Below are 19884 nucleotides of genomic sequence, written 5' to 3'. Positions count from 1 at the left end.
TTGATTTAGGATAAATAGTTAGTTTGGAGGGTATAAGTGATAAGTTTGCAGATGATAGCTATAAAACTAACTTCATTTTAACGGCAAGGACATAATTAGCCAATAAAACAAAGTTGAGAAATATTTTTAACCCTTTTCCCAATAATAAATTTACCAATTTTTCGAAAATACATTTTTTGTTATAGCTAACACTTACCGATATATTTTTTAATTAAGCCAACCTGTAAAAAAAATTAAAAACATTGATTGTACACCCGTAAGTAATGGTAGCACAAATTTCTAAAACTAAAAAAACCACTGACTTCAATAACACGATTATATGTATACGAATACGAATTGTTTCCTCTATTTCTCACTCTTAAATTTTTAGTCCTTCAATTCGCCTAGTGTCGGCAGATTTCTCCAGAGATTCAGCGCACGTAATTCTTCTCAACTTTGAAGCTTCGCGGATTTTTCCATTTCTCGGATCTCAGCAAAAATGCGGAGGTAAATTCATGCATAAATCTCTTATTTTCACAAAAAATCTGCAAGTTATTGGTTTATGTATGTTGATTTGATTGAATATCGCTTTGGATCTGATGTTTATGGCGGTTTTGCGACAGGCCTGGATATCGGCAACCGCTGAAGCAGCAATTAGGAGGTGTTAAGGCAATGTTCTTAAGGCTCTCGGTTGCTGTAATCGTTGTCGTGATTTGTATGTTCCTGCTTATGTCTGCGATGTCGAGTAGTAATAGTAACAGTTCGTCAGCTGAGGTACTGTGTTTTAAGCTTATTGTAATTAGCTTGGATTACTTTTATAGTTTTTTTAGTTGCTTAATTTGATTAGAATTGTGGTGATTTAGCTAGAAAAAGTCCTGTTTGCTGTTATTGTTGTGGTGATTTGTATGTTCATGCTCATGTCTGCGATGTTGAGTAGTAATAGTAATAGTTCTTCAGCTGTGGTACTGCGTTTTAAGCTGTTTATAAATTAGCTTGGATTGCTTTTCTAGTTTTTTTAGTTGCTTATTTTTATTAGAAATTTAGTGATTTAGCTAGAAAAAATGGTCCTATTTGCAGATGAATTTAGTGTTGTTTGGAATCTGCAGTAATATATGAGAAATCTGGTGATTTAGCTAGAAAAAAGGTCCTATTTACTGTTGAATTTAGTATTGTTAGGAATCTGCAGTGTTTATTAGAAATGTGGTGATTTAGCTAGAAAAACAGTTCTATTTACGGCTAATGAAGCTACAAATTCAGTTGATGATAGTTCATTTCAATTTTTTACATTTTTCCTCTTCTCTAAGCAGGAAGTTGATAATTGCGAGTCTGATATGCTCGTCTTTTATAACATAAATGTGCAGCATATAGTATTACATGATACAACCTAATGTAGAATACTTGCATGAGCTGAGCTATTTATCTTATCACATCTCCACTAGGTTTTAGCTATTTTTGTATATAAATATGTAATCTGTTTTCCATCATGGAATCTGAACCATTAGTTCACTTTTCATCAGTAGATTATTATGTTACATATTTTTATGTTCTTTTTCCTATCTGAGCAGATTAATGCAGAGGCACTCTGGGGAACTGCTGCTTCTGATGGTTGGAGGGCGTCATCTGCTCCTCGATCAGATTGGCCTCGTATGCAATTTTATCTATCTATGTCCCAGACCAAATTCAAAATGAACACAATTACGATATCAAAATCTGCAATGCTGTAGCTTTATGCCAACATCTCTTTATCTTTTCTCTCTTGCAGCTCCTGCCAGTGAAAGCAATGGCTATTTACGGGTTCGGTGTAATGGTGGTCTGAACCAACAACGTAGTGCAGTGCGTAACTGATCCTTGCCTCCTTGGCTTGATTTTTTTCATATAATTTACTGGAGTAAATCCCTCTAACTGCCATATTACTATTTTTTGACCAAAGAACATCATCTTCCGGAAGTAGGTCATAAAGTTGGTCTACAACATCAACTTCGGAAAGTAGAGCTAGATAGGAAGGTTTCCTTGTCATATTGGAAGGATGGGTCAAAGAAGCTTGTGAACAAGAAAGATTTGGATAGATCTAGTCTTAGTGTTCTAGTAAAGTGTAAGTTAAGATGAAAATATAACATAAATTGAAATAGCACTGATTAGTGAAGTCGAGTTCTATTTGAAAAAAAAGATACATTAACATTTAAACAATGATTAAACTGAAGTGGTTGTTGAAGTTGCATCTTCTTTCTCTTTTTAATTTTTTTTTTCAGGTAAATATTTTCATTAATCACAAGGCCAAAAGAAGGCCTTATACAAGAGGTATACCAACCAGTAAAGGACCTACAAATAGATATGATTCTCTAAAAAAGACACCCTATCCTCTATACAACCCGGAATTACATGGGTGTGCCAAAAATAAATATGGGATTGGAGACTACTCCTCAATTGCCAAAAACTCAATTCTACCCCTTCGAAATCCCTGATGTTACTCTCTTTTTTAATTCGGGTAATCCGTGGCCTAACCTCAGAAATCCAATGAAAACTTTGGTGGTGAATGTGTATTATAGGGCCCCTCATAAGCACAAAAGATTGGTGATACCATCAAACAAGTATTTTTACTTTTAATCTTAAATATGGTCTTAGCAAGATTCATGATGTTCTACGTGAGGTCAATAATAATATAGTGAAATGCTCTGAAACTTAAGTACTATAGAACAATTGTGGGACCAGTACATGTAATATATGAGTGCATGTTGGCCTCTTAAGGCTCAACATATCTACAATATAAATTTTGTTCAAATGGAGATGTTAACTGGATTTGCAGTCATATGAGATTGCATCAGTTATCCAATAAAAGATGAAAATTCCAGAATGATGCTCTGTCCATCCTGATTTATGTGTCATTTTCTTCTTCGTATGTCTTCAAAAGAATGTCATACTTCCTTATATTAAAATAGTTTAACTTTGAATTTTCGTTTTACTCATAATAAGATTATTTATAGCCACACAAAATGTCTATGACTTATTTTAGACCTCAAGTTTGAAGAGTCTTCCCTTCTTTTTTAAATTGTGTCTAGTCAAGCATTGCACATAAATTGGGACAGAGAGAGCATGCCATAAGGTTGCTTGAAATTGTTTGACCATATCCTTTGTACACTTCCCCATGCATTGATCATTTACAGTTTGATAATTAAAGGTTATAAACTTGACCAAAGTTTAAGTGAATGTATTATCTCAAAGACTTGTAGTCTCTCGTGATGAATGCATGTTTAACCAAGAACAGAGCATAATTCGAACAAAAGTTCTATATAGTTGAATTAGGACTTCTTCTTGTTGCACGATTATTATGTGTGGTGTTAGTTGTACTTCCATTTCAGCTAGTTATTTCTTTGTAAAGATACATGTGAGATTTCGTGAAAATTTAGTGTTTAATGACTCCTAATTTGCCTCAAAGCATTTCCCTGGTATTGCACCCAAAGGGTGTGGCCTAAGGATCTATAAAGTAGGAGAACCATGAGATCTCAGGTTCAAATTTCTGTGAAGGCAAAAACAATTGGCAATTCTTCCTATCTACTTAAGCCTTGTTGGACAAAATTACTCGGTATCTGTGTTGGTGGGAGGAAACATGTACCCGGCGGAATAGTCTAGGCATGTGCAAGCTGGCCTAAACACCTGTGTTATAAAAAACACCTTTTTAGTATTGTCTGATTGAACCTTAGTATAACAGAATGGATAATGAGAATTTATATAATTACTCTTAACTAATTTGGGATTGATTGGTATCTCATTTTTTGTCCTTTATGTTATTGATATATTCGACATAACAAATGCTTGTGACTTTATAGATCTGTAATGCAGTTCTTGCTGCACGAATTATGAATGCTACACTGGTGTTACCTGAGTTGGATGCAAATTCCTTCTGGCACGATGATAGGTACTTAGTTCCCCGAGTTCCCTAATTCTTATACCATTTAAAACATGTATCACGATTGACATTGTTATTTGAGAATTTGCTTAAATCTCTTTACCATAATGACATTGGTTCTAAGTATCCTCAACAACATGCAAGGTATTATTCTATGTCTGTCATGAAAGGAGTATACAGGCTGTCTGGCCGATGATTAAAAAAAGTAGAAAACAATTTATCTAATACTTTTCAGATGGTTTGTACCTTAATGGCACGTAGGAAAATTATTTGAGTATGATATTTGTGCGCTCTCTATTTATTTATTTATTTTTATTCTTATAATTATAACCATTTCAAGAATTTATAAACTGAAGTAAAGGGAAACTTTATGCGTATAGAAGTATACTTGTCATGCACCCAGCAATTGGTGGATTAAAGAAAATTGAGAAATTAAAGACAGTTTGAAGTTCAGCCACTCATCTTGAATCATGGGCATCAAGACACTTTCTTTTCTTACTTGATATTTTAAAATTTGTTTTTTATGTAGCTGATGTTATTACTGAGTGATTTTGCTATTCTTTGTGAGATCCTGCTCTCCAAAAAGTTTACTAGGAAGTAGGATTAGACTAGTAAATCCTATGCCTCATCATGGTGTTTACAATGAATAGAATGTTGCACTGGTTTCTTTATCACTAGAGGAGGAAGCTTCCCTTGAGCATGATATTGATTGATTTTAGACAGCCCTTCAAAATATTTGTCGGAGTTAGTTTGTTACCATTAACTTAGTCCCAAGCTAGCTCTTGATTCATTTATAATTTTCTCAAACTGTTTAATAGTTTGAGTTCTTACCATTAACTGAGGCATAACGTGCAACTTTATTTCTATTAATCCTCAGTGGGTTTCAAGGTATCTACGATGTTGAACATTTTATTAAGACATTGAAGTATGATGTAAGAATAGTGGAAAGCATTCCTGAAATCCGAAAAAATGGAAAGGTAAAGAAGATAAAAGCAAAACAGGTATACATTGCTCCAGCAAAGTTTGATCATGTTCTTCTTAAGGCTCTAATGGATTTTAATAAAGCATTTTTTTCCAGATTCGACCTCCTAGAGATGCTCCTATCAGTTGGTATACAACAGAGGCTCTAAAGACAATGAAGGAACACGGTGCTATTTATCTTACTCCTTTTTCACATAGACTGGCTGAAGAAATCGATTATCCTGAGTACCAGCGGCTGAGATGTAGAGTTAACTATCATGCCCTTCGATTTAAGCCTCATATTATGGATTTAAGCCAATCAATTGTCACTAAACTTCGTTCGCAAGGCCACTTTATGACAATACATCTTCGTTTTGAGATGGATATGCTAGCATTTGCTGGGTAAGTTACTGATTGCTGTGTGCACCTTAGTATATTAGAGCTCAAGTGGTGCTTTAGTCCCCCATCTTCTGTCCTTTCCTGAGGTGGCCCAGAGGAAAAAACGCAACAATGTAATAGAAAAAGAGATTGAAAGAGAGGAAGAACAGATTCTTCAAATCTCTCTCGTACTTACTTTTTTTCTCTTTCCTGTTCCTCTTTTGGCCAGGAAAAAATAGCTGCTCTATTCCACTGGGTATCCTTAGCCCTTGAAGTACTTCTAGTTGGTGCTAGTTAGTGTAGACCACAAGTTTCTTTTTTTGGCATTGATTTAGAGATCTGTTTAATCTTGTCTCGATTTCCCCAGGTGCTTTGACATATTTTCTCCTGAGGAGCAAAAGATTTTGAAGAAGTATAGACGGGAAAATTTTGCAGAAAAGAGACTTATATATGATGAAAGAAGGGCAATTGGGAAATGTCCACTAACTCCAGAAGAGGTACTCTTAACTCTTATAGATACTTGTACACAATGTGTGGTATTCTTCAATTTTACAATTTTTATCCTTGCTTTAAGTTACTTGATTTAAAGCCATCTTAGAATGGTTAAGTAGAGGTGAAAGATGTTTAGTATAGCTCCAATGCTTTTACGATATCAATGGTCTGTATCCTATTCAATTCTGTTCTTTAATTAGAGTAACTACGAATTTAAGGAAGTGCATCTATGTAAGGGCGAACTTTAGAAGTCATTAAATAGATTATCCACTGGAACTTGATATATCTTGTAATATAACCAGCCAAGAATACCTTTTAGGGATACAACAGGAAGGTGCACAAATATGGCGCCATGAGTGCATAATTCCTTGTGGTTCTTTATGATGATATTTTATTAATCCGAATTTTTAATATATATCAAGGACCTGAATCAGTTTCAGAATTGCACATCATTAAATTGAGAATTAGCTCAAATACTAATTTGACTCTGTAAAAGTCAAAGTGTTTCAACATCCTCTTGTTTAATGAAGCTCAATTTTAACTTGATTTGTTCATATTTGCGCCAGTGTTAACAGTAGAAATTCTTTCAAACAATAGGTAATTTGGTTCAGTCTTTATGAGTTGTTTAAGTATATACAAAAATACTTGTATTGTTAACTGGATAGTTTTTGTTCAGGTCATTGATATTTCCCCTTCTAATCTGGCAGGTGGGTCTTATTTTACGCGCAATGGGTTTTGACAACTCTACTAGGATATACCTTGCTGCAGGTGAGCTCTTTGGTGGTGAGCGATTCATGAAACCTTTCCGTTCCTTGTTCCCCCGCTTGGAGAACCATAGTACAGTGGACACCACAGGTGAGCTGGGGAAAAACACTATGGGCTTGTTAGGTTCAGCTGTGGATTATATGGTTTGTCTTCTCTCTGATATTTTCATGCCAACATATGATGGACCAAGCAATTTCGCGAACAATCTCCTTGGTCATCGGTTATACTATGGTTTTCGCACGACAATCCGACCTGATAGGAAAGCACTGGCTCCTATCTTTATTGATCGTGAGAAGGGTCATACAGCAGGTTTTGATGAAGCAGTTAGGCGTGCCATGTTAAAAACAAACTTCGGTGGACCTCATAAGCGGATCTCACCTGAATCATTTTATACTAATTCTTGGCCAGAGTGCTTTTGTAAAAAATCAGCTGTAAATCCTGCTGATAAATGTCCACCACATGACGTTGTTGAAGTCTTAAATAGTCAAATGGAGAGGGAAGGAATCAGTGACTTTGAGGCAAGTGGATCAAATTTGACGTTAGCCATGGATAAATAGGTGTTCTGTGTGAAGTTTCTTGGTAATATTTATGGATCTTGAAATGACGCGACACCACGAGGTCAAACGGAAGAAATGCGATGGTTTTCCTTATCTACGAGTTGGTTTTACAGGTATAACTTATCTCAGATCATTCTATCTAGTTATTGTGAATGGTTTTACTTGTACATTTTTAGTGATCACCTTACAAGTGATAACAGTAAATGTAGCTGCCAATGGATAAAAGCAGCATAGGAGGTTAGGTTTCTGGGAAAAAAAGATAACAATATGGAGAATATCCTCGATTGGTGTTTGAGTTAATTTCGATCAACGAGAATCCAGGGAGGTTTCATATGTATGACTAACGGACTCGGCACCTCCCTTTCGGCAATATCAGAGTCATTTGATGCTTAAAATGTCGATAATCTGAGCATTTTATTTTGCTCATTTTTTTCCATTTTTGTATCTTTTTGAGTATCTGACGATGTTGTTTACTTCATCAGCTGAACATTCTCTTACGAAAAAAATACATTCTTTCCTACATTTCATCAGGTTGTCAACGGGAGTTCTGGTTTCTGGCGTTGACAACTAATACGTTGGCTTGTTATTTCAGGTTCAGTATGGTGTCCTCCTTACCCCACCCCCAACCCCCTAATACAAGTCAAGATCATATATAAATGATCTTGGCACAATAATTTTTTTGCTTGCTTATCTAATACCAAAAAATAAGTAAAAATAATCACTTTCATACAAATACGAAATTCGAAAGCTGCAGATCATGTAATGACTAATTACCTAGATCAGACATTTACGTTCTTAAATATTACAGCATATTTGATTAAACAGTGAAATAAAAAGACGTTTCTCCCTGATTAAAAGTTTAAACCAGGTGATTTGACCCGCAGTTTATTGGCAACATAGAGAAGGTGGCTGATATTAGGAGATGGATAATTTTGCAGTAGCTTCAAATTAGAAGTGAAATCACCAGCAAGTAAACGCCTCCGGACAATAATCAACATAGCACAGCAGATTCTGAGCAGTGTTTCCTGCAAGTTGTGATAATAATAATTGTCATTTAAAGTCAGTGAAATTACTTTGCCCAAAGAAAAAAGAAAGGACTTAAAAAAATAAAAGGATGGAACATCAACTTTTAACTCCATGACATCTAACCTGAGGTCCTTCAGGATCACTTAGGAGAGTGTCCCATACAAGGAGACAATCTGGAAAGTTGAACTCTTGCGTCAAAAGGAGAGTTATCCACCTAAATGCATAGAACTGTGGATTCACCTGTAAACATCCAACAACGAACCCATAAAAGATCAGTGTTAAACTCAAAATATCAGAAAACCATGTCAAGGTAATATCTCACACCTAAAGGAAAAACAAGAAAACGTGCTGAATTTACTGTACCAACTAAGCACATCCATCAGTAAAACACAATCACAAACATATGGGATGTCTTAATACTTCAAATACACTAAAGATAGTAATAACACTTGAGATACCCATACCAGATATGTACTACCTATAAGCGGATCTGTGTAACATAGCTTGCATTCAAAAAGTAAGATTCTGGACAAGATTAAGCCTCCAGGTTGACAAGCACATAAACGCTGCATTTTTTTCTTTAAATAACTGACTACATTAATATTATAAAACATGCCATCAATAATGTAAATATGCAAATAACAGAATTAGCAAGCAGAGAGGGGTGTGTAAATTAGATGTTCTCAAGACTGGACAAAAATGTTAACAGCCAATAATGCACTAAACAAGGAATCTTACGTTAGTTGTCACTTCAAGATGCCGCCATAGCTCTTCATCATGTTCTTTCAAAAGTTGAGATAGCCTTGTAATTGTGGAACGAATACCAACAACACTATTATCAAGTTGCTGACAAAAATTATCACGAAATCCACTCAACAACTCCACAAAGCAGAAGAAAGTATCTGCTTCTGCCATTGCCTGTACAATTTGCAGATAGAAACGATAAATAGACTGATTGATGAGGACCTCTGAAGCCTCAGTCTAGAAACAGCTGAAAAAATAACTGAGTCTAGAAAAAAGATATAGCACACAAAAGGTTTTGCAAACCGAGTAGCAGTCTTCACCAAATGATCAATATACAGAACCACAACTATCATTATCACAGAGAACCAGAGCCACAAGGTAAAACCATAAGACAAAGGAGCAAGATAAAATTTATAGAACCATGTCTAAAATAATTCATTGGTCAAAGATTAGCAGTTGCAAGTGTCAAAGAGTTCAGCTGGCCCCAAATTCTTTTGCAAAACTTGGTTACCAGCTATCATGTTCTGGGAGTGACTACCCACAACCACAAAACGTCATGAAGGGAACAAAGTATCACTTAGACACTTACTGGATCTTCCTCATTGGGATCATTCCTGAACACATAGAAAAGTGGTGCTAAGATCTCATTCATGCCTTGCACATATCTAATACCAGGATTCAGTTTGGCAAATATAATGAGTATAATCCTCAAAGCATCCTGGAAACAAAAGATAGACTTGGTCAATCCACTGCCGTTTGTATTATAAATCCAGAAGACTAGCTCTTGCCTGGTTAGATTTTGCAGACGGTGTGTCTCCTGAGAAAAAGTGCAGGTCTGGATGGGTGCGCTTTACATCCCGATCAATCTGTTCAATAATCTCTGTGTCCTACAAGAAAATAGAGTATGACAAATTATCAACAGTAATAAGTTTAGACATACTCCTGTCAACTTGACAAATTTTGCAGTTTCTTGTTGTTTTTTTCCATTTTGAAGGAATCAAAATGTTAATTGTGTACAAAAGACAGCCAGGATAGAATTGATATGTGTCCAGTGTAATGTAAGTCTGGTTGAGGAAAGAAATCAAACAATAATCTATAATATATCACTAATACTAACAACATCGTCAAAGCGAAAATAAATTTAAAAAGCTGCTTTCAGAAAAATCTTGATCCATTTGTTCCCTCTCCGGGTCTATCATGGTCTTAATATAACAGTGCAGTATTCGACAGGGGTACCACACTTATAGGGGTTGTTTGGTTGGAGATATTAGGAAAAATCATCTCAACATGAAGTTCTGTATGAAATGATGCAATGTTTGGTTGGAAGGATTTGGAACGCACAACTAATGTAGTGTTTGGTCAGCCGTATATGAAAAAAAAAAAAGTCCCCTTATAAGGAATCAATGCTTGGTTGGCAGTACTAAATATATGAATTCAGCTAATTGGGAATTTTTATGAATTATTTTATGTGGGAATTGGGATAGAATGTGTCATAAGAATATGAATATTAGTATTTAGTTTTACAACGATAAACGTATTTGTAGATGAAATGCAAATAAAACGATAAAAGTATTTGTAGATGAAATGCGCTTAAAGTAGGTAATCCCTACATAACATCCATGGGGGCTTTAAGCGCAAAGCGTAAATAAAACGTGGGCTTTAATGAAAAAAGGCGCAAAGGGAGAAAATAATACAAATATATATGTTTAGCCAAGACTAATAATTTATAAATATGAATGACAAATATATGACCAAAGAAATTGAAAAAATATTATGGTAAAGTGAAATATCAATTATTTAGTGCACTTCTTCATAAGAGGCTCATTGGCGAGGAAATGTTTGTCTTAGAAAACCTTGATGACAACATTGAAGCGCACATAAAGCGCTCAACACGTTTTGAGCCTCACTTCAGGGCTTAAGCGCGCTTAAAGCGCACCTTTGATAACACTGAATAGTCCCTTCATTAATACTCTCTATATAATACATCATGCATTATAATCCTTGCAGAACCAGCATAAGAATCTAATGGCCCCTTTAAGGTACATTTACAGAAAACAGAATGAACGAAATAGATCGTGACATTCGGTTTGAGGACTCGTCTTGAAGACATGTATTCTTATGCTCCACAATGGTGCTCTAACAGAAGAACCCCAACATAATTTTAGAGGTAGGTACTGGGGGAAAAGATCATTTGAAAAAAGGTGGTACCTGGAAGAACTGATTCCAAATGCTACTTTTTCCAAGACTCAAAGGATGCTCTTCCTGAGTTACCTTTGATCTTGAGAGTAAACCTTTGCCTTCAATGTCTGTTTCTGTTCCATCATTCTCAAGACTTGCAGACTTCTCCAACCTCCTCGCAATCTCTGACTGCCTAGCCATAACAACATTCAGGAAACTTCTGTACTTGAAAACAAATGATGCTTCCAGAATAACAAAACTAACATAGTATACATAAATTATTGATTCCATCAAAACACTTTTTGTTCTTTGATAGGTATTGATTCTATGATCGCATATATTACAATCTTTTTTTACACATTAACCTTCTAATAATACCAAGGGGACTAAATAGCATGAGCAATAAGCAATCCACGCAAGAATATGTCTATAATGTTCTGCGCAGAAAAGAGAAGGAAAACTACAAAATTAGTTATTGGAAAAAAAGTCTTGTGTTTCCAAAACAATATTTGTTATAGAAGTTAACCATATTTAAATACTTTTAAACAGCTCTACGCAGGGGATTTAAGGACTCATATTTCAAACTCTCTACTTTGAGTGATCACATTTCAACCCTCCCAAATATCAACTATAAATACCTTTCAATCCTAACTTCATTTTTCACCATTGAAGCTCTCAGTTCTTTCTCTTGACAATCTATCAAAACTCTCAATTATCAATTATGAAATTATTTAGTAGTACTTGACGTAAGCAAAATTAAGATTCAAACCTTTCAGTTCAAGATCATGTTCAAATTTCAATTTACAGTTATCTTAATTTATGTTGTCACTCTAGCATTTTGGTACACCAGTTTCACCAGCTCTCAGTATTTTAGATTCAATATTTATCTGATTAACTCTACATTATTAAATTTTTTATTTTATTTTTGTCTTCTGCTCATTTTTTTATATATATTTTGGTAATCTAAAAGTAACGGTAAAGCTCCTACTGGCAGTTCTTGTAATCAATGGTTACAACCTCCTCCACCTATGAAAGATGATTTTTATTGTTTTGCCAGGAATGAGAAGTATCGACAGACAAAGGAGGGGTAAACATGACTACAAAGGTCTTTATGGTATTTTAATTATTCTAAGTTGTAAGATGTCATGCATTAGTAAAAAAACAGAACTTACAGGGTTCATAAGAAGCTCCTCTTTAAATTGCTTGTACTGAGGCCTCTTCTTAGCCAGTTCTGTAGGCCATAACGCTTTGTCAGTTGGCAAATACCCCAACAGTAGCTGCAAAAAGACATGCACTCGAGATGATCCATATACTTGAAAGATATCCAAGATAAGAATTTTCTCTAACTTCAACCAAAACGAATGCCAGAAATTAATGACTTATAATATTAAGTTGTGCGACACATTTTGTACCTTCCATACTATAGCACGAAGGCCAGGTCCATCTGGTATCCCTTGTGATGCTAGCCTCCGGACTTCCCCCAAATTAATAATCTTCCTTGACAACTACATCATATAAAAACGAAACAGTTGATTAGGAACAAGAAGAACAAATCCCAATCGGCCTTCCTATCATAAAACTAGCTACTCTTTGCGATGTCCTCCAATATAAGGTCTTTTCAACCCTCGAGCAGCATAATAATTTATTGCCATTGTATTTATTTAAAAGACAAAAGAGACAAAAATGTCATTGGCTACCTAAAGGTTTCTCATGTACATGGTGGACGATACGACCAAGTTATGCAATCCCACAAGATTTAACTTATATGCACTAACAATGTAAAGATGTTTTACATTATCCGTGTAGTTTGACATACTATTACATGGTACAACAAAAATTGGGGTTTGGGGAGGGTAGAGTGTATGCAGACCTTACCTTACCATACCCTGGGAGGTAGAGAGGTTGTTTCTAATAGACCCTCGGCTCAAGGAAATATATTATAACATGGTACTTAACCTTATTTCTCAGATTACAAATCACAATTGGTTACTTGGAATTGTCTTTTCAGCTGTGTATAGAGTAAAATGCGCAGTTTAATATAAAAGTTGAAAGGTTGTTTGGTTGGAAAGATTAAGAAAAAGAATCCCTCCCATATCAAAAATTGGTACTGTTTGTCCTCTGTTTGGTGGCCATTTTTTATTTCTGGTTTAACTAATACAGTTATACATCAATTCAGAAAGTATATACTTTTGAAATCTTTTTTATATTATAATAAAGGGAGGGAAGGGGAACGGGGAAGGGAAGTTTGCCACCAACCGGTGCAGCACCATCTGCAAAAATTGTTCTGTTTTAATGCATTTACCCTGAGGACCTGAATTTTGATGCATACATTTTAATCATAAAAGGTCTCTGTATCAACAGCATTTCGAACTAGCTGTGGAAGTTATACTATTAACTCTAGTATATGATGTAACTCCAGGCAGGGGATCGAACACTTACCAACATCAGATATCATATTACACTTCATATTATGTACATAGGATAGCTAATACAATATTAAACCATAAAACTAATTAATCTCCCTATAAACAATTCTACATTATAATACATGATACAACCAGTATATGAACCAAATGACCTCGTAACATGTGTATAAATTAAAGCTCTATCCCAGCAACAACAACAAATCCAATGTAGTCCCACAAGTAAGGTCTACCGAGGGTATCTATGCAGCCATACCCCTATATTGTGAACGTAGAGGGACTGTTTCCAAAGAAACCTTGGCTCAAGTAAAGCATGTCAGGAAAACATTACGAATAAGGAAATAAAGTAGTGAAAAAGTCATGCTGGAATAATGAAGATAAGAACAGTAGCAATATAACATAAGCAAAGGTAACAAAGAACTTCATCAGAATAGGTAATCAAAACAACAGGTGATAGAAATGGAATAATAAGACAGTATAAGAGTAATTAATTACTATAATAATAATACTGATATAGAAAACTAGACAATGCTCGACTAGCAACTAACATTCTTCCCTAATTCTGAACTAGCTACTAACATTCTTCCCTAATTCTCGACTAGCTACTAACATTCTTCCCTAATTCTCGACTAGCTACTAACATTCTACCCTAATTCTCGACCTCCATATATCATATTAAGGTATGTATTCAAAAGAGAGAAGTTAGTGACCTCTTGAGAAAGCTGAGCCTGGCGAGAAATATCCTCAGTTGAAGAGATACCAGATGTCGTAGTACAACTAGCTGAGCTCCCATTTTCACCATCACTACAGCAATTACTACTATTATTACCATTTAAAGGACCAACAATTTCCGCCTTAGGTCTCGGAGGCGGCACAGGACGCGTTTCAGCTCTAATTACAGCAGGAGGCGGCATTGGAACTGGCAAATTTACCGGAGACTCTGCACTAACCGATGATTTTACAGCTGAATTCTTTGAGCGAGTCATATCCTCACTGTCAATTGAAGTCTCCGCAGGAGTTAACGATTGTTGTGGTGACGGCGAACGAGAAGACCAGAGAGAATTGTTGAGCCAATCGGGAACGTGATTCTTCGCCATTCTCGATTTTTTCAGAGCGAAATTGAAGTGAAGAATCGGAGAGTAGTGGAAGAGGAATTGAACTTATACGTAAAGCAGTTGGAAAATTGGGGGCGCCATTGATGATGATCAGCGAGTTTTGGAGCAGCGAGAATGAGGAGTGAGAGAAATGGTATGGGAGATTGGGAATATATCACGTGAGAATTTCGTGATATTAACTTTCTTATTTTCTTTTACAATCGTGTTGATATAGTGAATAAAATTATTACAATTTTTAACGAAAATTTTTGGAGTTTCGATTATTACGATTTTTTAATGAAAGAACTTGGAGTTTTGATTTGAATGAGATCAAGATAGAAAATTGAGCATTTTCTTTATGTCGTGTCAATTTCAAATAATAATACAAATATTAAATATCAATTAAAAAAATATATATACGTGAAATTTTTTTTTTCTAAATACTACTCCAAACAATGTGAATTTGAAATAGTGGACAACGTATGAATACCAACTAGGAAAACCAAAAAATAAAAATAAAAACACGTGAGAATAAGAGTATTTGGTAGGAAGGATTTTTTTTAATACTAAGTAAATATATTATTTTAAAAATACCTTTATATAACTTAAATAGTTATTATGAAAATTTGAGGGTGAGTTATTTAAGGATGTGGAATGATGGGGATACGAGGGTAAAGAAGATGGATCGGGGAATAAGTTATTATACGCATAACTTATTTTTCTTAATTTTACTAAAGATGATATTTTTTTTATTGTTAAGATATATGATCGTAGAAATAGCAAAATATAATTATCAGATCAATACAGAAACAAAGTGTTAATCAAATTAAACTTTTAAAATTTCATATTTCATATTGCATCAAATCGAATGTATCATTAGGAAATTAGATATTTAATAATCACTTGAACATTCTAAAGGAATGTTTTGAAATCTATTGGTATCTTTGCAATAATCATAAATCATATTTTTGCTTCTAATATCTTTATATGATTTTTCTTGATCAAGAGTTAATTTCCATAATTTCTTAGAATTCCACCACCACTTTGTTGAATTGCAATTTAAACTATGATAATTAGAAGGGCAACCTTCAATGTTAAAGCCTTGAAATTGAGCTATGAATGGAGAATTTGACCAATTAATTTTTTGACTTCCATTTTCTGTTGCCCAACTTTCTCCATTCCATATTGTGGCTTCTGATTGCATTGGTTGTGTAGGGTATCCAATTCCTCTATATGATTTGTTCTTGTAAACCCTAATTGGTATTTCATCTACAAAAAAACTTCAAATAAACAAATCAATTAGACAATAAATATTAAATTGTAAATGTCATCGAGAGGTACATAAGGATGTTTGAGATTCAAGGCCCGTTTGGATGGGCTTAGTAAAATCAGCTTTAAAAAAGTATTTTTGAAAGTGCTGAAACTTATTTTTAAAATAAGCAGTTATACGTTTGGATAAAAGTGCTGAAGTTGTTATGCCAAACGTGAAAAGCGAAAAATAGAAGAAAGAGATGTTAGAGTTATAGGGGTAATTTGAAGATTGTATAAAAATATTAAGGGAAAAAACATAAAAATGTGGTCAACTTAAAAAGATTATAAGCTAAAAAAAAAAAAGCACCCCTACCCCAGCTTTTAACTTTTGGCTTAAAATAATTTTTTTTTAACTTAAAATAAGCTATTTTGAGTATTGCCAAACAGTTAAATAAGTCAAAAACCAGCTTTTAAGCTGAGCCAAACAGGCTCTCAATGACTTCTACTTAAAAAGCCTTGGTTTCATAAGACTTAAAAATGAAAGACTTTTTGCTATAGAAAAAATTTACGTCTTACTCTACTCCTAAATAAATACAATATCAAAGGTCACGAAAAGATCTAAACAACCAAATTGAGTGATAAATAAGCACAAAATTCTAAGAAATGTGAAAATTATATTGCTTTCCTTTATAGGCTTACCTAATGGGGATCCAAATTAACCAGACTAGTAAGCTTTGGATACTGAATGATTAAATTGAAAGAACTTATTGGTTGATCTAATTTTTAACTTGCTACATTTTAGATTAATCTATTTTTCTTAATTTTGGAAAGGAACGTTACTACGTATTTACTATCAAAGCGTAAATTAGAGGCTTGAAGTTCGAGTAAGAGTGTTAAAATTGGACTTTTTGGTACAAATTCGAATTAATAAAATTATAAAGTGAATATCAGATACTGAATGAATACCGAAAAGAAAAATGAACTTACACAATGTGATGTGAATTCCATAGGATTGAGTACTCATGAAAGTTTGTTGTTGGATCAAACCAAAGTTGAATTCTTTCTTCTCTATCACCAATACCATTTGCAAATACATTTGTTTGCAATATGTATGGTTTCCCTTTTCTATTACCTAAAAACTCGAAATCCAATTCATCATGGTGGCTTGTATGTGAATGTAGCTGCCAAAAGATCAAAAAATTATTTTTTTAGAGCAACTTAAAATTAAACAAAAATTTCCACAATATAATGGTTTTTTAGAGTTTTAAATGTAATCAAGTATTCAATAACTACTACATCAAAGAAAAATCGGTTGTATGAATTCTCATTGTCTATATTACTCTATTTATGTTTGCGACCTTCAATCTAACATTTATTTATTTTTTAAAAAGAGTTTATCTAGTACTAGAAGGAAGAGGGGTCCTGAAGCAATGGTATAGTTGTCTTCGTGTGACCTCAAATCACGATATTGAATTATAAAAATAATGCAATATTTTTATCACACCCATTAGGATACGATCCTTTCTCAAATCCTACTTGAACGCAATATCTTTTTTACCGAACTTGATGAATATTTGTAAAATGGTAAAAAACTAAATTATTTTAACTCTTCAAGAAGTGAACAATTGAATGTATATAGGTGTTCTTACATAAAATGTTGTCACTACTCCAGCTGAGTCTTTGCTTGGTAGCTTTATTCTCATTTTGAATGATCCAGAGCCATAACTTTGTTTGGACTCAATCCCACATCCTGCATAATTTATTTATTTATTTTTAAAAAATCATTTGGTATTTAGAATTCTAAGAAAACAAAAACTTAAAATTAAAAAACAATAGCAAAGAAGAAAAGTAATATTATCCTCTTACTATTTGAAATCGAACAATTTTATTATCGGTTAAACTTTTTGTTTTAACTTTAATTTATCCTATCGTAATGAAAAAAACTCTATATTTTTTTCCTTTTACCCCCACTAGAGCTCCAAGTTGATAGTCATTTTAAATAGTAGAGACAAGTGGAATCCAACTATTTCACTCTAGAGCTACGTTAATAGCAAAGGCAAATACAAGATAATATGTGAACAAAAGAGAATGAACAATTGAACATAGTAAAGGGACAAAACTTGACACATCACCCTATTTAAATGACATAATGTAGGTATACGTTTTAATCTGGTCTCAATTAACAACTAAACACTTCAAATTTTAAAGATGCATGTCTAGATTTTTTAAATTTTTTTCAATGTGTCAGTTGAACACTCCATCAAATCAAATGATCATCTAGACACCTCCAAGAATTATGTGTTATATCAGTACTGGATGTTCACGCACGAAATATAATAAAGACGAGTTGAGGTGTTTAGACGTGCATTTTCAAAATTGAAGTGTAAAAGGTATAAAACAAAGAAGAAAGAGAACTACAAAGGTAAGATCACCAGAAAATTTATCAAGAGATAGCTGAATTTCTTCTCCATTTTTCAATAACTTAACATTGTTGTTCCCCCAAGAAATGTTGTATTTTTTATCAAATGGTAAAGCTAGACCTTCAAAAACTCTAGTTAATAATAAAAGAGCACTTAGACTTATTAGATGAAAACCCATTCAGTAATTTAACAAAATTGCACTGAGACTTGTTTCTTGTAGTTGTGTTGAATTAATAGGGGAAGAGTTCTAAAGTAACCTAAATTTAGTAATTAGATAAATAAATATTCTTTTAATAACTGAAAAATTTATAGCTATGATAAAAGTTTTATATTAAAGTAACTGAACTTTACTCATAGTAAATTTACTGAATTTTATCTACTTTAACAAAAAAAAAGAGTATTTTTTCTCATTAAGGTAACTAAAATTTACCTTTATAACTAGGGGCAGAATCAGAATAGCACAAGGGGGTTCGATGAAAAATTGTATTGTATGTCTAAAGCATAATATATATATAGATGTTGAATCCCTGACTTCTTTCTGTTTTTACTTCTTTATAGTTTGGACCCTTTTAAGCGAAATTTCTTTTTTCACCTAGTTTTATAACAAAGAGATTATTTAACTATACTCACTATAGTTACTTTACTGTTATAAGTAACAAAAAGACTTTACGGTTATAAGAACAACAACATACTAAATGTAAATGTGTAATATCACAAGTGGCGTTTAGAGAGGTATGATGTGCATATATGCATATTTTAGCCATATGTTCATGGGGTAGATAAACGATTTCTGATAAACCATCGGCTCAAAAGAGTAAAAAGTTTTCAAAGCAAGATTGCAAATTACATAAAGAGTGTTCCTTGATGAATATAAATGATCTAAATTTGTAATTTAATTTGCTTACTTCAGCCTTCAGGTCTGAAGGGAGTCTTGAAGTAACGATAAAGTTATTTCTGTGTGACCTGTAAGTCACTGATTCGAGCTTTGTCCACCAAGTTTTCCGTTCAGCCTTCAACCTGAACTTTAGCTCTCATTTTCTTCTCAACCTAGGCGCGTTCAACAACTTCCTGGATATGCCGATCATGCTCCCTGAGCACTCGATCCACATCCATTGAGTTCGATTCAACAGGTAACCGAGCATAAAAATCACTCTTCTTTCCCTCGAAATCGCGATCATTTTGATTTGATGCAGTTGTCAATAAACGAAAATGTTGTTTTTTTTTCCCTTGATATCATGGCCATTAATTCGCTTTGAGGCAGCAGTTGATTGTACATGATTTTGCTTCTTTTTTCCCTTTATAAAACTCCAGAAGTTGTGTTCCTGATCCTCCTTGCCCTTATCTCTGTTAACTTCTGTTAGGATCGAATCCACACACACTTGATTCGAGTTTTCTAGGAAGCCATCCATGGATAGCTTCAGTGCCCGCTGCAACAAGCCAAGCAGGCCATCCTGCTGCAATCTGTTCATCTACCATTGCATTTGGGATACTTCTGCTGATTCTAGGTACATTTTGTTTCTCACAAGTTAGATCCAACTGTTATAAAATCGTTCGATTTTACATAGTAAGTTCAATTTCACATAATCTAGATGAACTATCTATTCATATTAAGTGGATTTCTTATTACAAATACATGATTTTTGGCAAGAGCTATTCGTTCTATCGAAGTTATATCTAGAAGTCTAGCTCCGCCCCTTGATATGTTTATTTTCA

The 19884-nt window shown here is 33.9% G+C and overlaps 3 protein-coding genes and 1 long non-coding RNA gene across 6 annotated transcripts; 2 read left to right on the top strand and 2 right to left on the bottom strand.

Annotated features, from left to right (window-relative positions):
• The first annotated feature begins 213 nt into the window (after positions 1-213).
• LOC101258956 (O-fucosyltransferase 1) lies at positions 214-7775 on the top strand. 3 transcript variants are annotated; one of them, XR_011221461.1, is made up of 10 exons: positions 214-486; positions 603-753; positions 1545-1623; positions 1742-1812; positions 3804-3892; positions 4761-4884; positions 4962-5245; positions 5589-5718; positions 6421-7148; positions 7567-7775. XR_011221461.1 is itself a non-coding variant. In XM_004239811.5 (9 exons), the coding sequence occupies exons 1-9, from the start codon at positions 479-481 to the stop codon at positions 7033-7035; spliced, it is 1551 nt and encodes a 516-aa protein (XP_004239859.1). In that variant the 5' UTR covers positions 214-478; the 3' UTR covers positions 7036-7560. The 3 variants fall into 3 exon arrangements, 1 of the variants encoding a protein (XP_004239859.1); XR_741645.4 differs by lacking the exon at positions 7567-7775 and adding an exon at positions 7236-7560; XM_004239811.5 differs by lacking the exon at positions 7567-7775 and having other exon boundaries at positions 6421-7560.
• LOC101258656 (uncharacterized) lies at positions 7741-14766 on the bottom strand. Its single transcript, XM_004239810.4, has 9 exons — positions 14117-14766; positions 12396-12488; positions 12156-12260; positions 11014-11172; positions 9594-9692; positions 9395-9523; positions 8800-8979; positions 8185-8301; positions 7741-8060 (listed from the first exon to the last, which is right to left on the bottom strand). Exons 1-9 carry the CDS (start codon positions 14501-14503, stop codon positions 7887-7889), a joined length of 1443 nt encoding a protein of 480 aa, XP_004239858.1. The 5' UTR covers positions 14504-14766; the 3' UTR covers positions 7741-7886.
• Positions 14767-15364: 598 nt separating this feature from the next.
• On the bottom strand, positions 15365-18350 carry LOC138348908 (xyloglucan endotransglucosylase/hydrolase protein 2-like). The gene is made up of 4 exons (XM_069298505.1): positions 18184-18350; positions 17401-17501; positions 16739-16932; positions 15365-15780 (listed from the first exon to the last, which is right to left on the bottom strand). Exons 1-4 carry the CDS (start codon positions 18347-18349, stop codon positions 15393-15395), a joined length of 849 nt encoding a protein of 282 aa, XP_069154606.1. The 5' UTR covers position 18350; the 3' UTR covers positions 15365-15392.
• Positions 18351-19160: 810 nt separating this feature from the next.
• On the top strand, positions 19161-19851 carry LOC138348907 (uncharacterized). Its single transcript, XR_011221460.1, has 2 exons — positions 19161-19301; positions 19533-19851. It is a non-coding gene; the product is annotated as an uncharacterized lncRNA (long non-coding RNA).
• The last annotated feature ends 33 nt before the right edge of the window (positions 19852-19884 follow it).

Source organism: Solanum lycopersicum, chromosome 5 (assembly GCF_036512215.1).
Source record: "Solanum lycopersicum chromosome 5, SLM_r2.1".
Lineage (NCBI taxonomy): Eukaryota > Viridiplantae > Streptophyta > Magnoliopsida > Solanales > Solanaceae > Solanum > Solanum lycopersicum.
The sequence above is the reverse complement of the archived record's forward strand: the minus strand, read 5'-3'. Positions and strand labels throughout refer to the sequence as shown.

Coding starts and splice junctions, on each gene's coding strand:
- LOC101258956 (XM_004239811.5), top strand. Junction 4,885..4,961: donor AGAAGATAAAAGCAAAACAG/GTATACATTGCT, acceptor ATTTTTTTCCAG/ATTCGACCTCCTAGAGATGC. Junction 5,719..6,420: donor GTCCACTAACTCCAGAAGAG/GTACTCTTAACT, acceptor CTAATCTGGCAG/GTGGGTCTTATTTTACGCGC.
- LOC101258656 (XM_004239810.4), bottom strand. CDS start 14,503: ATGGCGAAGAATCACGTTCCCGATTGGCTCAACAATTCTCTCTGGTCT. Junction 9,524..9,593: donor CGTCTGCAAAATCTAACCAG/GCAAGAGCTAGT, acceptor TTTTGTTTCCAG/GATGCTTTGAGGATTATACT. Junction 8,980..9,394: donor ATCCCAATGAGGAAGATCCA/GTAAGTGTCTAA, acceptor CAAATTGTACAG/GCAATGGCAGAAGCAGATAC.
- LOC138348908 (XM_069298505.1), bottom strand. CDS start 18,349: ATGGGTTTTCATCTAATAAGTCTAAGTGCTCTTTTATTATTAACTAGA. Junction 17,502..18,183: donor ATCTCTTGATAAATTTTCTG/GTGATCTTACCT, acceptor TAAATTATGCAG/GATGTGGGATTGAGTCCAAA. Junction 16,933..17,400: donor GAGTAGTGACAACATTTTAT/GTAAGAACACCT, acceptor ATCTTTTGGCAG/CTACATTCACATACAAGCCA.